This window comes from Oncorhynchus clarkii, chromosome 5 (genome assembly GCF_045791955.1).
Source record: "Oncorhynchus clarkii lewisi isolate Uvic-CL-2024 chromosome 5, UVic_Ocla_1.0, whole genome shotgun sequence".
NCBI classification, from domain to species: domain Eukaryota; kingdom Metazoa; phylum Chordata; class Actinopteri; order Salmoniformes; family Salmonidae; genus Oncorhynchus; species Oncorhynchus clarkii.
The window spans coordinates 3,232,217-3,248,785 of NC_092151.1; the positions used below are offsets into that span (position 1 = coordinate 3,232,217).

The following is a 16,569-nucleotide window of genomic DNA, read 5'->3' on the forward strand; positions in this document are numbered from 1 at the left end:
TGTGTAGATTCTACCAGCAGCCAGTCAGGTGGTCCTAGTAGTCATAGCGTTGCGTCTCAAATGTAATCCCATTCCCTATATAGTGCACTACTTTGAAACTTCAGAACCCATAGGGCTCTGGTCTAAAGTAGTGTACAATATAGGGAATAGGGTGCCATAGGGCTCTGGTCTAAAGTAGTGTACAATATAGGGAATAGGGTCCCATTTAGATGTACCACTACTACGCAATCAACTCATGTAAAAGTTAGTTACTCAGCTCCTCCTCAGTGACGTGGTGATATAGAGGGAGGTCCTCCTCAGTGATGTGGTGATAGAGAGGGAGGTCCTCCTCAGTGACGTGGTGATACAGAGGGAGGTCCTCCTCAATAACGTGGTGATATCCAGCCATCTATCCATCATCCATCCAGCCATCTATCCATCATCCATCCATCCATCATCCATCCAGCCATCTATCCATCATCCATCCAGCCATCTATCCATTATCCATCCATCATCCATCCATCCATCATCCATCCAGCCATCTATCCATCCATCCATCCATCCAGTCATCTATCCATCATCCATCATCCATCCAGCATCTATCATCATCCATCCAGCCATCTATCCATCATCCATCCAGCCATCTATCCATTATCCATCCATCATCCATCCATCCATCATCCATCCAGCCATCTATCCATCCATCATCCATCCAGCCATCTATCCATCCATCCATCCATCCAGTCATCTATCCATCATCCATCATCCATCCAGCATCTATCATCATCCATCCAGCCATCTATCCATCATCCATCCAGCCATCTATACATCATCCATTCATTCATCCATTCATTTGTTTGTTTGTTCATTCATTCATTCATTCATCCATCCATCCATCCATCCATTCATTCATCCATATAGCCAGCCAGCCAGCCAGCCAGCCAGCCAGCCAGCCAGCCAGCCAGCCAGCCAGTCAGCCAGCCAGTCAGTCAGGTATATCTGCAGGTAGCAGGTTCTTCTCTTGCTATCAGAATGACAGTGATGACATCGAGCTAGTTGAATCACACTGATGATGTCATCAAGCTTCAGAGTCAACTGTGTACCCCTCCGTATCTCCATGGTAACCTCCTGCCGAGCCAGCAGGGCGTCCCAGACAGTCCCTCAGCTGCTCCAGTGGTTCTGCCACTCCTCAGTGACACATCCCAGAAGTCATCTCTTTCTGGACGAGAGAAAAGAAACACACAGTTACACGATGTTAACACATCCTGTTAGACACAAGGTCAACATGTTGACACATCCTGTTAGACACAAGGTCAACATGTTGACACATCCTGTTAGACACAAGGTCAACATGTTGACACATCCTGTTAGACACAAGGTCAACCTACCGACACACACATTCATCTTCTTCACATCTATCACTCCAGTGTTTAATTGCTATACTGTAATTACTTTGCCACTACGGGCTATTTATTGCCTTTACCTCCCTTATCTTACCTCATTTACACTCTCTCTCCATCCTCCTCATACCCTACCTCGTCTCTCTCTCCTCCTCATACCTTACCTCTTCTCTCTCTCCTCCTCATACCCTACCTCTTCTTTCTCTCTCCTCCTCATACCCTACCTCTTCTCTCTCTCCTCCTCATACCCTACCTCTTCTCTCTCTCTCCTCCTCATACCCTACCTCTTCTCTCTCTCCTCCTCATACCCTACCTCTTCTCTCTCTCTTCTCCTCATACCCTACCTCTTCTCTCTCTCCTCCTCATACCCTACCTCTTCTTTCTCTCTCCTCCTCATACCCTACCTCTTCTCTCTCTCCTCCTCATACCCTACCTCTTCTCTCTCTCTCCTCCTCATACCATACCTCTTCTCTCTCTCTCCTCTTCATACCCTACCTCTTCTCTTTCTCTCCTCCTCATACCCTAACTCTTCTCTCTCTTCCTCATACCCTACCTCTTCTCTCTCTCTTCCTCATACCCTACCTCTTCTCTCTCTCTTCCTCATACCCTACCTCTTCTCTCTCTCCTCCTCATACCCTACCTCTTCTCTCTCCTCCTCATACCCTACCTCTTCTCTCTCTCCTCCTCATACCCTACCTCTTCTCTCTCTCCTCCTCATACCCTACCTCTTCCCTCTCTCTTCCTCATACCCTACCTCTTCTCTCTCTCCTCCTCATACCCTACCTCTATTTCTCTCTCCTCCTCATACCCTACCTCTATTTCTCTCTCCTCCTCATACCCTACCTCTTCTCTCTCTCTCCTCCTCATACCCTAACTCTTCTCTCTCTCTCTCTCCTCCTCATACCCTACCTCTTCTCTCTCTCCTCCTCATACCTTACCTCTTCTCTCTCTCTCTCTCCCCTCCTCATACCCTACCTTTTCTCTCTCTCTCCTCCTCATACCCTACCTCTTCTCTCTCTGCTCCTCATACCTTACCTCTTCTCTCTCTCTCTCCTCCTCATACCTTACCTCTTCTCTCTCTCTCCCCTCCTCATACCTTACCTCTTCTCTCTCTCCCCTCCTCATACCCTACCTTTTCTCTCTCTCTCCTCCTCATACCCTACCTCTTCTCTCTCTCCTCCTCATACCTTACCTCTTCTCTCTCTCTCTCTCCTCCTCATACCTTACCTCTTCTCTCTCTCTCTCTCCTCCTCATACCTTACCTCTTCTCTCTCTCTCCTCCTCATACCCTACCTCTTCTCTCTCTCCTCCTCATACCCTACCTCTTCTCTCTCTCCTCCTCATACTTTACCTCTTCTCTCTCTCTCCCCTCCTCATACCTTACCTCTTCTCTCTCTCTCTCCTCCTCATACCCTACCTCTTCTCTCTCTCTCCTCCTCATACCTTACCTCTTCTCTCTCTCTCTCCTCCTCATACCTTACCTCTTCTCTCTCTCTCCCCTCCTCATACCTTACCTCTTCTCTCTCTCTCCCCTCCTCATACCCTACCTCTTCTCTCTCTCCTCCTCATACCTTACCTCTTCTCTCTCTCTCTCCTCCTCATACCTTACCTCTTCTCTCTCTCTCCTCCTCATACCTTACCTCTTCTCTCTCTCTCCCCTCCTCATACCTTACCTCTTCTCTCTCTCCTCCTCATACCCTACCTCTTCTCTCTCTCCTCCTCATACCTTACCTCTTCTCTCTCTCTCCTCCTCATACCTTACCTCTTCTCTCTCTCTCTCCTCCTCATACCTTACCTCTTCTCTCTCTCTCCCCTCCTCATACCCTACCTTTTCTCTCTCTCTCCTCCTCATACCCCACCTCTTCTCTCTCTCCTCCTCATACCTTACCTCTTCTCTCTCCTCCTCATACCCTACCTCTTCTCTCTCTCTCCTCCTCATACCCTACCTCTTCTCTCTTCTCTCTCTCTCCTCCTCATACCCTACCTCTTCTCTCTCTCTCCTCCTCATACCCTACCTCTTCTCTCTCTCTCCTCCCCATACCCAACCTATTTTCTCTCCTGTGTGTACATTACATGCTCTGTTGCCTATTAACAAAATAATTCTCCCCACCTCCTCTCGTTCACCTCTCTCCTGAGCCACCATGAGACCAAATGAGAATGATTCACATACAGGACAGGGGACAGGTAAATGGAAATAATTGAATATAATTATGCACTGAATAATGTTTGGTAAAGGACAACTGACCAGGCAAGTGTATTTTCGAGTTCCATATTGCTTTAAAACAAACAAACCAAAAGAAACAAACAGCTATTTTAATCAAGCAAGGAAAAAACTATATTAGCACAATGTTGCTTGAACTGATCAGCTCAGCCTCGGATTCCTTCCAGACTTCCACAGGCTTCTCTCTCTCTCTCTCTGGGCTGTTTCATATCTGCGTGGGTGTTGGCAATCTCCTGCCTTGGTCATGGGGATCTCTTATGATAGTCAAGAGAAAGAAGCCATTGTCTATTTGCTTTTTAGCTAGGTTTTGTTAAATTATTTTTATTTTCTCGCCCCCCCCCCCCCCCCCCCCCCCCCCCCCGCCCCTCTTATCCAGTGTTCATTGTCTGCTTGTGTTCTGTTTACAGGAACTCACTTGTAAGCCTGTTTTATAGGAGTTTTAGGCGGCAGGACTGAGAATAACGTCTCTCTCTGTGTGCAAATAACAGCTCCTTTAGTCATTATTCATGATCACCGAAGGCGTTTTCATTCTGAAATGAGGAAAAAGCAAGAACGCAAAAGAAGAGGTAGGGTATGATTTATTAGACCAGGAGAGTGGGGTTTAGTAGACCAGGAAAGAGGGGTTTAGTAGACCAGGAGAGAGGGGTTTAGTAGACCAGGAGAGTGGGGTTTAGTAGACCAGGAGAGAGGGGTTTAGTAGACCAGGAGAGAGGGGTTTAGTAGACCAGGAGAGAGGGGTTTATTAGACCAGGAGAGTGGGGTTTAGTAGACCAGGAGAGAGGGGTTTAGTAGACCAGGAGAGAGGGGTTTAGTAGACCAGGAGAGTGGGGTTTAGTAGACCAGGAGAGTGGGGTTTATTAGACCAGGAGAGTGGGGTTTATTAGACCAGGAGAGAGGGGTTTATTAGACCAGGAGAGAGGGGTTTATTAGACCAGGAGAGAGGGGTTTAGTAGACCAGGAGAGAGGGGTTTAGTAGACCAGGAGAGTGGGGTTTAGTAGACCAGGAGAGTGGGGTTTATTAGACCAGGAGAGTGGGGTTTATGAGACCAGGAGAGAGGGGTTTAGTAGACCAGGAGAGAGGGGTTTATTAGACCAGGAGAGAGGGGTTTATTAGACCAGGAGAGAGGGGTTTAGTAGACCAGGAGAGAGGGGTTTATTAGACCAGGAGAGTGGGGTTTAGTAGACCAGGAGAGTGGGGTTTATTAGACCAGGAGAGTGGGGTTTATGAGACCAGGAGAGAGGGGTTTAGTAGACCAGGAGAGTGGGGTTTAGTAGACCATGAGAGTGGGGTTTAGTAGACCAGGAGAGTGGGGTTTATTAGACCAGGAGAGTGGGGTTTATTAGACCAGGAGAGTGGAGTTTATTAGACCAGGAGAGAGGGGTTTATTAGACCAGGAGAGTGGGGTTTATTAGACCAGGAGAGTGGGGTTTATGAGACCAGGAGAGTGGGGTTTATTAGACCAGGAGAGTGGGGTTTATTAGACCAGGAGAGTGGGGTTTAGTAGACTAGGAGAGTGGGGTTTATGAGACCAGGAGAGAGGGGTTTAGTAGACCAGGAGAGTGGGGTTTATTAGCCCAGGAGAGAGGGGTTTATTAGACCAGGAGAGAGGGGTTTATTGGACCAGGAGAGAGGGGTTTAGTAGACCAGGAGAGAGGGGATTAGTAGACCAGGAGAGAGGGGTTTAGTAGACGAGGAGAGTGGGGTTTAGTAGATCAGGAGAGTGGGGTTTATTAGACCAGGAGAGAGGGGTTTATTAGACCAGGAGAGAGGGGTTTATTAGACCAGGAGAGAGGGGTTTAGTAGACCAGGAGAGAGGGGTTTAGTAGACCAGGAGAGTGGGGTTTAGTAGACCAGGAGAGTGGGGTTTATTAGACCAGGAGAGTGGGTTTTATGAGACCAGGAGAGAGGGGTTTAGTAGACCAGGAGAGAGGGGTTTAGTAGACCAGGAGAGAGGGGTTTATTAGACCAGGAGAGAGGGGTTTATTAGACCAGGAGAGAGGGGTTTAGTAGACCAGGAGAGAGGGGTTTAGTAGACCAGGAGAGAGGGGTTTAGTAGACCAGGAGAGTGTGGTTTAGTAGACCATGAGAGTGGGGTTTATTAGACCAGGAGAGAGGGGTTTAGTAGACCAGGAGAGAGGGGTTTATTAGACCAGGAGAGTGGGGTTTAGTAGACCAGGAGAGTGGGGTTTATTAGACCAGGAGAGTGGGGTTTATTAGACCAGGAGAGTGGGGTTTATTAGACCAGGAGAGAGGGGTTTATTAGACCAGGAGAGTGGGGTTTATTAGACCAGGAGAGTGGGGTTTATGAGACCAGGAGAGTGGGGTTTATTAGACCAGGAGAGAGGGGTTTATTAGACCAGGAGAGTGGGGTTTAGTAGACCAGGAGAGTGGGGTTTATTAGACCAGGAGAGAGGGGTTTATTAGACCAGGAGAGTGGGGTTTAGTAGACTAGGAGAGAGGGGTTTAGTAGACCAGGAGAGTGGGGTTTATTAGACCAGGAGAGAGGGGTTTATTATACCAGGAGAGTGGGGTTTAGTAGACTAGGAGAGTGGGGTTTATGAGACCAGGAGAGAGGGGTTTAGTAGACCAGGAGAGAGGGGTTTATTAGACCAGGAGAGAGGGGTTTATTAGACCAGGAGAGAGGGGTTTATTAGACCAGGAGAGAGGGGTTTAGTAGACCAGGAGAGAGGGGTTTAGTAGACCAGGAGAGAGGGGTTTAGTAGACCAGGAGAGTGGGGTTTAGTAGACCAGGAGAGTGGGGTTTATTAGACCAGGAGAGAGGGGTTTATTAGACCAGGAGAGAGGGGTTTATTAGACCAGGAGAGAGGGGTTTATTAGACCAGGAGAGAGGGGTTTATTAGACCAGGAGAGAGGGGTTTAGTAGACCAGGAGAGAGGGGTTTAGTAGACCAGGAGAGTGGGGTTTAGTAGACCAGGAGAGTGGGGTTTATTAGACCAGGAGAGTGGGGTTTATGAGACCAGGAGAGTGGGGTTTATGACACCAGGAGAGAGGGGTTTATTAGACCAGGAGAGAGGGGTTTATTAGACCAGGTGAGAGGGGTTTATTAGACCAGGAGAGAGGGGTTTATTAGACCAGGAGAGTGGGGTTTATTAGACCAGGAGAGTGGGGTTTATGAGACCAGGAGAGTGGGGTTTATTAGACCAGGAGAGAGGGGTTTATTAGACCAGGAGAGTGGGGTTTAGTAGACCAGGAGAGTGGGGTTTATTAGACCAGGAGAGAGGGGTTTATTAGACCAGGAGAGTGGGGTTTAGTAGACTAGGAGAGAGGGGTTTAGTAGACCAGGAGAGTGGGGTTTATTAGACCAGGAGAGAGGGGTTTATTATACCAGGAGAGTGGGGTTTAGTAGACTAGGAGAGTGGGGTTTATGAGACCAGGAGAGAGGGGTTTAGTAGACCAGGAGAGTGGGGTTTATTAGACCAGGAGAGAGGGGTTTATTAGACCAGGAGAGAGGGGTTTATTAGACCAGGAGAGAGGGGTTTAGTAGACCAGGAGAGAGGGGTTTAGTAGACCAGGAGAGAGGGGTTTAGTAGACCAGGAGAGTGGGGTTTAGTAGACCAGGAGAGTGGGGTTTATTAGACCAGGAGAGAGGGGTTTATTAGACCAGGAGAGAGGGGTTTATTAGACCAGGAGAGAGGGGTTTATTAGACCAGGAGAGAGGGGTTTAGTAGACCAGGAGAGAGGGGTTTAGTAGACCAGGAGAGTGGGGTTTATTAGACCAGGAGAGTGGGGTTTATTAGACCAGGAGAGTGGGGTTTATGAGACCAGGAGAGAGGGGTTTATTAGACCAGGAGAGAGGGGTTTATTAGACCAGGTGAGAGGGGTTTATTAGACCAGGAGAGAGGGGTTTATTAGACCAGGAGAGAGGGGTTTAGTAGACCAGGAGAGAGGGGTTTATTAGACCAGGAGAGTGGGGTTTAGTAGACCAGGAGAGTGGGGTTTATTAGACCAGGAGAGTGGGGTTTATGAGACCAGGAGAGAGGGGTTTAGTAGACCAGGAGAGTGGGGTTTAGTAGACCAGGAGAGTGGGGTTTAGTAGACCAGGAGAGTGGGGTTTATTAGACCAGGAGAGTGGGGTTTATTAGACCAGGAGAGAGGGGTTTATTAGACCAGGAGAGTGGGGTTTATTAGACCAGGAGAGTGGGGTTTATGAGACCAGGAGAGTGGGGTTTATTAGACCAGGAGAGAGGGGTTTATTAGACCAGGAGAGTGGGGTTTAGTAGACCAGGAGAGTGGGGTTTATTAGACCAGGAGAGAGGGGTTTATTAGACCAGGAGAGTGGGGTTTAGTAGACTAGGAGAGAGGGGTTTAGTAGACCAGAAGAGTGGGGTTTATTAGACCAGGAGAGAGGGGTTTATTATACCAGGAGAGTGGGGTTTAGTAGACTAGGAGAGAGGGGTTTAGTAGACCAGGAGAGTGTGGTTTAGTAGACCAGGAGAGTGGGGTTTAGTTGGCCCGAGAGAGAGCGGTTTATTAGACCAGTAAAGTGGGGTTTAGTAGACCAGGAGAGTGGGGTTTAGTAGACCAGGAGAGTGGGGTTTATTAGACCAGGAGAGAGGGGTTTATTAGACCAGGAGAGTGGGGTTTAGTAGACCAGGAGAGTGGGGTTTAGTAGACCAGGAGAGTGTGGTTTAGTAGACCAGGAGAGTGTGGTTTAGTAGACCAGGAGAGTGTGGTTTAGTAGACCAGGAGAGTGGGGTTTAGTAGACCAGGAGAGTGTGGTTTAGTAGACCAGGAGAGTGGGGTTTAGTAGACAAGGAGAGTGGGGTTTAGTAGACCAGGAGAGAGGGGTTTATTAGACCAGGAGAGTGGGGTTTATTAGACCAGGAGAGTGGGGTTTATGAGACCAGGAGAGTGGGGTTTATTAGACCAGGAGAGAGGGGTTTATTAGACCAGGAGAGTGGGGTTTAGTAGACCAGGAGAGTGGGGTTTATTAGTCCAGGAGAGGGGGGTTTATTAGACCAGGAGAGTGGGGTTTAGTAGACTAGGAGAGAGGGGTTTAGTAGACCAGGAGAGTGGGGTTTATTAGACCAGGAGAGAGGGGTTTATTATACCAGGAGAGTGGGGTTTAGTAGACTAGGAGAGAGGGGTTTAGTAGACCAGGAGAGTGTGGTTTAGTAGACCAGGAGAGTGGGGTTTAGTTGGCCCGAGAGAGAGCGGTTTATTAGACCAGTAAAGTGGGGTTTAGTAGACCAGGAGAGTGGGGTTTAGTAGACCAGGAGAGTGGGGTTTATTAGACCAGGAGAGAGGGGTTTATTAGACCAGGAGAGTGGGGTTTAGTAGACCAGGAGAGAGGGGTTTAGTAGACCAGGAGATTGTGGTTTAGTAGACCAGGAGAGTGTGGTTTAGTAGACCAGGAGAGTGGGGTTTAGTAGACCAGGAGAGTGTGGTTTAGTAGACCAGGAGAGTGTGGTTTAGTAGACCAGGAGAGTGGGGTTTAGTAGACCAGGAGAGTGTGGTTTAGTAGACCAGGAGAGTGGGGTTTAGTAGACAAGGAGAGTGGGGTTTAGTAGACCAGGAGAGAGGGGTTTATTAGACCAGGAGAGAGGGGTTTATTAGACCAGGAGAGAGGGGTTTATTAGACCAGGAGAGTGGGGTTTAGTAGACCAGGAGAGAGGGGTTTAGTAGACCAGGAGAGTGTGGTTTAGTAGACCATGAGAGTGGGGTTTAGTAGACCAGGAGAGAGGGGTTTATTAGACCAGGAGAGAGGGGTTTATTAGACCAGGAGAGAGGGGTTTATTAGACCAGGAGAGAGGGGTTTATTAGACCAGGAGAGAGGGGTTTATTAGACCAGGAGAGTGTGGTTTAGTAGACCAGGAGAGTGTGGTTTAGTAGACCAGGAGAGTGGGGTTTAGTAGACCAGGAGAGTGTGGTTTAGTAGACCAGGAGAGTGGGGTTTAGTAGACCAGGAGAGTGGGGTTTATTAGACCAGGAGAGAGGGGTTTATTAGACCAGGAGAGAGGGGTTTATTAGACCAGGAGAGTGTGGTTTAGTAGACCAGGAGAGTGGGGTTTAGTAGACCAGGAGAGTGGGGTTTAGTAGACCAGGAGAGTGGGGTTTAGTAGACCAGGAGAGTGTGGTTTAGTAGACCAGGAGAGTGTGGTTTAGTAGACCAGGAGAGTGGGGTTTAGTAGACCAGGAGAGAGGGGTTTAGTAGACCAGGAGAGTGTGGTTTAGTAGACCATGAGAGTGGGGTTTAGTAGACCAGGAGAGAGGGGTTTATTAGACCAGGAGAGAGGGGTTTATTAGACCAGGAGAGAGGGGTTTATTAGACCAGGAGAGAGGGGTTTATTAGACCAGGAGAGAGGGGTTTATTAGACCAGGAGAGAGGGGTTTATTAGACCAGGAGAGTGTGGTTTAGTAGACCAGGGGAGTGTGGTTTAGTAGACCAGGGGAGTGTGGTTTAGTAGACCAGGAGAGTGGGGTTTAGTAGACCAGGAGAGTGGGGTTTAGTAGACCAGGAGAGTGGGGTTTAGTAGACCAGGAGAGAGGGGTTTATTAGACCAGGAGAGAGGGGTTTATTAGACCAGGAGAGAGGGGTTTATTAGACCAGGAGAGTGTGGTTTAGTAGACCAGGAGAGTGGGGTTTAGTAGACCAGGAGAGTGGGGTTTAGTAGACCAGGAGAGTGGGGTTTAGTAGACCAGGAGAGTGTGGTTTATTAGACCAGGAGAGTGGGGTTTAGTAGACCAGGAGAGTGGGGTTTAGTAGACCAGGAGAGTGGGGTTTATTAGACCAGGAGAGAGGGGTTTATTAGACCAGGAGAGAGGGGTTTAGTAGACCAGGAGAGTGGGGTTTAGTAGACCAGGAGAGTGGGGTTTAGTAGACCAAGAGAGTGGGGTTTAGTAGACCAGGAGAGAGGGGTTTAGTAGACCAGGAGAGTGTGGTTTAGTAGACCATGAGAGTGGGGTTTAGTAGACCAGGAGAGAGGGGTTTATTAGACCAGGAGAGAGGGGTTTATTAGACCAGGAGAGAGGGGTTTATTAGACCAGGAGAGAGGGGTTTATTAGACCAGGAGAGAGGGGTTTATTAGACCAGGAGAGAGGGGTTTAGTAGACCAGGAGAGAGGGATTTAGTAGACATTTTACGGATCTCTACTCCTCTTTTGTATTTTGTATTTTATTACAGTGGAAGGGAGAGTCCACAGACAACAGATATATGTGATCCGGAGGCGGCTGCGCTGACCACTGATCTCTTAATGTTCTCTGATCCGCGACTTCCCTCTAACCCGTAGGTCACACCGACTTCCCTCTAACCCGTAGGTCACACCGACTTCCCTCTAACCCGTAGGTCACACCGACTTCCCTCTAACCCGTAGGTCACACCGACTTCCCTCTAACCCGTAGGTCACACCGACTTCCCTCTAACCCGTAGGTCACACCGACTTCCCTCCAACCCGTAGGTCACACCGACTTCCCTCTAACCCGTAGGTCACACCGACTTCCCTCCAACCCGTAGGTCACACCGACTTCCCTCTAACCCGTAGGTCACACCAGTCCAGCCAGTCCCTATTGAACATTTATATTTGAGTCGTCTTACCAGGAGCGACTTACAGGAGCATTAAAAAGGTTAAGTGCTCGGTTCCTGGCCCAATGCTCTTAACCGCTAGCTACCCACCAACATAGTAGATGACTACCGGGTGACATAGTAGATGACTACCGGGTGACATAGTTGATGACTACCGGGTGACCAGAGTATTTTAATAAACACCTCGTCACGTGTGTCTTTCTGAGAGGATTGAGTTGTTCAACTTGTACTCCTACTGGTCTAAAGTAGTGCACTATATAGGGAATAGGGCTCTGGTCTAAAGTAGTGCACTATATAGGGAATAGGGCTCTGGTCTAAAGTAGTGCACTATATAGGGAATAGGGCTCTGGTCTAAAGTAGTGCACTATATAGGGAATAGGGCTCTGGTCTAAAGTAGTGCACTATATAGGGAATAGGGCTCTGGTCTAAAGTAGTGCACTATATAGGGAATAGGGCTCTGGTCTAAAGTAGTGCACTACATAGGGAATAGGGCTCTGGTCTAAAGTAGTGCACTACATAGGGAATAGGGCTCTGGTCTAAAGTAGTGCACTATATAGGGAATAGGGCTCTGGTCTAAAGTAGTGCACTACATAGGGAATAGGGCTCTGGTCTAAAGTAGTGCACTACATAGGGAATAGGGCTCTGGTCTAAAGTAGTGCACTACATAGGGAATAGGGCTCTGGTCTAAAGTAGTGCACTATATAGGGAATAGGGCTCTGGTCTAAAGTAGTGCACTACATAGGGAATAGGGCTCTGGTCTAAAGTAGTGCACTACATAGGGAATAGGGCTCTGGTCTAAAGTAGTGCACTACATAGGGACTAAAGTGCCATTTGGGACAAAACCTCTGTCTTGACTCACCAGTGGCTCCAGCTCCTTGCGGTCTATGAGGTTGAGCTCTGTGCTGAAGTAGTAGAAGTGCTTATAGCAGGTGTTAACATGGGCCTCAGCTCCCATCAGGATCATACGGTCAAAATGGTGGATGTAGACGTGGACAAACACCCGGAACAGACGGCAGATGATCTTCTTACAGATCTGGATGAAGTTCTTGGGGAAGGGGATACCTGTGGGGTGTGAGAGAGAGAGACAGAGAGAGAGACAAAGCGAGACAGAGAGAGAAAGACAGAGAGAGAGAGACAAAGAGAGAGAGAGAGAGACAAAGCGAGACAGAGAGAGAAAGACAGAGAGAGAGAGACAAAGAGAGAGAGAGAGAGAGACAAAGCGAGACAGAGAGAGAAAGACAGAGAGAGAGAGACAAAGAGAGACAAAGAGAGAGAGAGACAAAGCGAGACAAGAGAGAGAAAGACAGAGAGAGAGACAAAGAGAGAGAGAGAGAGACAAAGCGAGACAGAGAGAGAAAGACAGAGAGAGAGTCAGAGAGAGAGAGAGAAAGAGAGACAGAGAGAGAGAGAGAAAGAGAGACAGAGATAAAAAGTGAGAGAGAGCGAGACAGAGAGAGAGACAAAGCGAGACAGAGAGACAAAGACAGAGAGAGAGAGAATAAGAGAGACAGAGAGAATAGGAGCAGGAGAGAGAGCAGGAGCAATGTTAACACATTTCCCATGCCAATAAAGCCCTTGAATTGAATTGAATTGAGAAAGAGAGTTAGAGAGAGATAAAAAGTGTGAGAGAGAGAGAGACAAAGCGAGACAGAGAGAAAGACAGAGAGAGAGGGTCAGAGAGAGAGAGAGTTAGAGAGAGAGAGAGGGTCAGAGAGAAAGAGAGTTAGAGAGAGATAAAAAAAGTGTGAGAGAGAGAGAGACAAAGCGAGACAGAGAGAAAGACAGAGAGAGAGGGTCAGAGAGAGAGAGAGTTAGAGAGAGAGAGAGGGTCAGAGAGAAAGAGAGTTAGAGAGAGATAAAAAAAAGTGTGAGAGAGAGAGAGACAAAGTGAGACAGAGAGAAAGACAGAGAGAGAGGGTCAGAGAGAAAGAGAGAGATAAAAAGTGAGAGAGAGAGAGACAAAGCGAGACAGAGAGAAAGACAGAGAGAGAGGGTCAGAGAGAGAGAGAGGGTCAGAGAGAGAGAGAGAGAGAGAGAGAGGGTCAGAGAGAGAGAGAGAGGGTCAGAGAGAGAGAGAGAGAGAGAGAGAAAGAGAGAGACAGAGATAAAAAGTGTGTGAGAGAGAGAGAGAGAGAGAGAGAGAGACAAACACACTTCTAAACACGTATTTTCTACATGTAGATCTGTTCTCGACGTAGCCGTTTTATCAAGGTGAAAAGGCGCAATGTCATTCATGATATCCACATACACACGGCTGAATGATGTTTTAATCCAATCAGCATCCTGTATCCAAACTACCCGGGTTTATAAAATGCATGAATGTGTCCATGACGTGGTATTGTCGAGCAGAGGATTAGCAGAAGGAATCAGAAACTGAATGTCTTTCTACCTACCATCAGACGCCTTAGAGGCGATCCAACGACATGCCAGTCCTACTTCATGTATCCCTCTCTGGTAGCAATACAGCTGTCCTCTCTAACGAACACCAGTGTCGTCAAGTCATCTCAAAGTGTGATCCAACGACATGCCAGTCCGCTCTACTTCATGTATCCCTCTCTGGTAGCAATACAGCTGTCCTCTCTAACGAACACCAGTGTCATCAAGTCATCTCAAAGTGTGATCCAATGACATGCCAGCTACTAGTACCACACTAGCCTGTATCCTGAGTTGGAGGCTATAATTGAATTGAATAAACTCTATTGTTCGCAACATGGACGTTTAATTTGTCCCCCAGCATTGGACACATACATGGACAAGTTAGGTCAAGTAAATACAACCACACTATCAGATTACAGGACAATCTAAATGCCAGGCAGAACCAGATGCTTAAGTTTTACCTTACTCTATATCTAGTTGCTATCGGTAACCTTTCATTGTCTGCTAGGCTAACTGTGTTGTGTTGATGAAAAATGCCCACTTCATCAAGCCAATCACAGGGTGAATGTCGACCATCCCACCGTGGAAAACAGGTTCAGCCTGCAGACATACATCACAACCCACTGGACGATTACTGGCGAGCCCAAAACTACCGGTGACCTGAGAGGCAACACATAGTCTGTCTGTCATAGTTGAAGTGTACCTATGATAAAAATTACAGGCCTCTCTCATCTTTTTAAGTGGGAGAACTTGCACAATTGGTGGCTGACTAAATACTTTTTTGCCCCACTGTAGTTAGTACAGAGAGACTGGATGGAGGAAAGAGAGGGGGAGGAGAGGGGATGGGCAGGGCAGGAAGGGAGAGAGACTGGAAGGAGGAGAAGAGATGGAAGGGGAGGGAGAGTATGAACCTTCTTCGCAGCAGGAAACTTGGGAGACAGGATCAAAGAGCAGAGCTAAATGAAACGCCTGCACCCTGCGGCTGGACCGCCCTCCTCTCACCTCTCCCCCTCCTCTCACCTCTCCTCCTCCTCTCACCTCTCCTCCTCCTCTCACCTCTCCTCCTCCAGCCCTCCTCTCACCTCTAGCCCTCCTCCTCCTCTAGCCCTCCTCCTCTCACCTCTCCTCCTCCTCCTCCTCCTCCTCTCACCTCTCCCCCTCTAGCCCTACTCCTCCTCTTGCCCTCCTCCTCTCACCTCTCCTCCCCATCTAGCTCTGTCCTCTCACATCTCCTCCCCCTTTAGCCATCCTACCACTCCTCTTCCCTTCCTCTTATCCTCCCCCTCTCACCCTACCACTCCTCAGGCTATGAACCCACACCAGGTGGTTTAGGGGTTATGCCAGTGAGTAGTGAGTGAGATCTGGGCCCGTATCCACATATCATCTCAGAAAAGGTCCTGGGAATCCTGTTAAAACCGGGTTTAAGACAACAACAAAAACAATTCAGAGTAGGTTTTAGGATCTTAAGACACTGCTCAGAGTAGGTTTTAGGATGATGATAAGACACTGCTCAGAGTAGGTTTTAGGATGTTAAGACACTGCTCAGAGTAGGTTTTAGGATGATGATAAGACACTGCTCAGAGTAGGTTTTAGGATGATAAGACACTGCTCAGAGTAGGTTTTAGGGTGATGATAAGACACTGCTCAGAGTAGGTTTTAGGATCTTAAGACACTGCTCAGAGTAGGTTTCAGGATGATGATAAGACACTGCTCAGAGTAGGTTTCAGGATGATGATAAGACACTGCTCAGAGTAGGTTTCAGGATGATGATAAGACACTGCTCAGAGTAGGTTTTAGGATGATGATAAGACACTGCTCAGAGTAGGTTTTAGGGTGATGTTAAGACACTGCTCAGAGTAGGTTTCAGGATGATGATAAGACACTGCTCAGAGTAGGTTTTAGGATGATGATAAGACACTGCTCAGAGTAGGTTTCAGGATGATGATAAGACACTGCTCAGAGTAGGTTTCAGGATGATGATAAGACACTGCTCAGAGTAGGTTTTAGGATGATGATAATCTGATTGATTACTTCTGTGGACAGGTGTCTTTTATACTCCCTTTAAGAGTCTGCTGACTCCCACAGCGTCAAGCTTCCTTTTAAGAGTCTGCTGACTCCCACAGCGTCAACCTTCCCTTTAAGAGTCTGCTGACTCCCACAGCGTCAAGCCTCCCTTTAAGAGTCTGCTGAATCCCACAGCGTCAACCTTCCCTTTAAGAGTCTGCTGAATCCCACAGCGTCAACCTTCCCTTTAAGAGTCTGCTGACTCCCACAGCGTCAACCTTCCCTTTAACCTCTTTGATCTCTAGGGGCGCTATTTCATTTTTGGATAAAAAACGTTCCCGTTTTAAGCGCGATATTTTGTCACGAAAAGATGCTCGACTATGCATATTCTTGACAGTTTTTGAAAGAAAACACTCTGAAGTTTCAGAATCTGCAAAGATATTGTCTGTAAGTGCCCCAGAACTCATTCTACAGGCGAAACCAAGATGATGCATCAACCAGGAAATGATCAGAATTTCTGAAGCTCTGTTTTCCATTGTCTCCTTATATGGCTGTGATTGCGCAAGGAATGAGCCTACACTTTCTGTCGTTCCCCCAAAGTGTTAGCAGCATTGTGACGTATTTGTAGGCATATCATTGGAAGATTGACCATAAGAGACTACATTTTCCAAGTGTCCGCCTGGTGTCCCTGCGTCGAAATTGGAGCGTAAAGCCAGGTGCAATTATTTTTCCATTTGAGAGCAAGGAGAAACCAGGCTTCCACGAAGGATATATCATTGAAGAGATATGTGGAAAAACACCTTGAGGATTGATTCTAAACCACGTTTGCCATGTTTCAGTCGATATTATGGAGTTAATTTGGAAAAAAGTTCGCGTTTTGAGGACTGAATTTTCGTTTTTTTTTTTTTTTTTTTTTTTTTTTTTTGTAGCCAAATGTGATGTACAAAACGGAGCTATTTCTAATACACAAAGAATCTTTTTGGAAAAACGGAGCATCTGCTATCTAACTGAGAGTCTCCTCATTGAAAACATCAGAAGTTCTTCA

At 47.6% G+C, this 16,569-nt stretch overlaps 1 protein-coding gene across 1 annotated transcript in view; it reads right to left on the reverse strand.

Moving 5' to 3' along the window:
• Positions 1-959: 959 nt before the first annotated feature.
• The window catches only part of LOC139409822 (MOB kinase activator 3B), a 38,826-nt gene continuing 23,216 nt past the window's right edge, over positions 960-16,569 (reverse strand). The window contains exons 2-3 of the mRNA XM_071155207.1: positions 12,004-12,206; positions 960-1,198 (exon numbers count right to left, since the gene is read on the reverse strand). Of these exons, the coding sequence (XP_071011308.1) occupies positions 1,169-1,198; positions 12,004-12,206 (233 nt within the window). The 3' untranslated portion in view covers positions 960-1,168. The remainder of the gene's footprint in view (positions 1,199-12,003; positions 12,207-16,569) is intronic.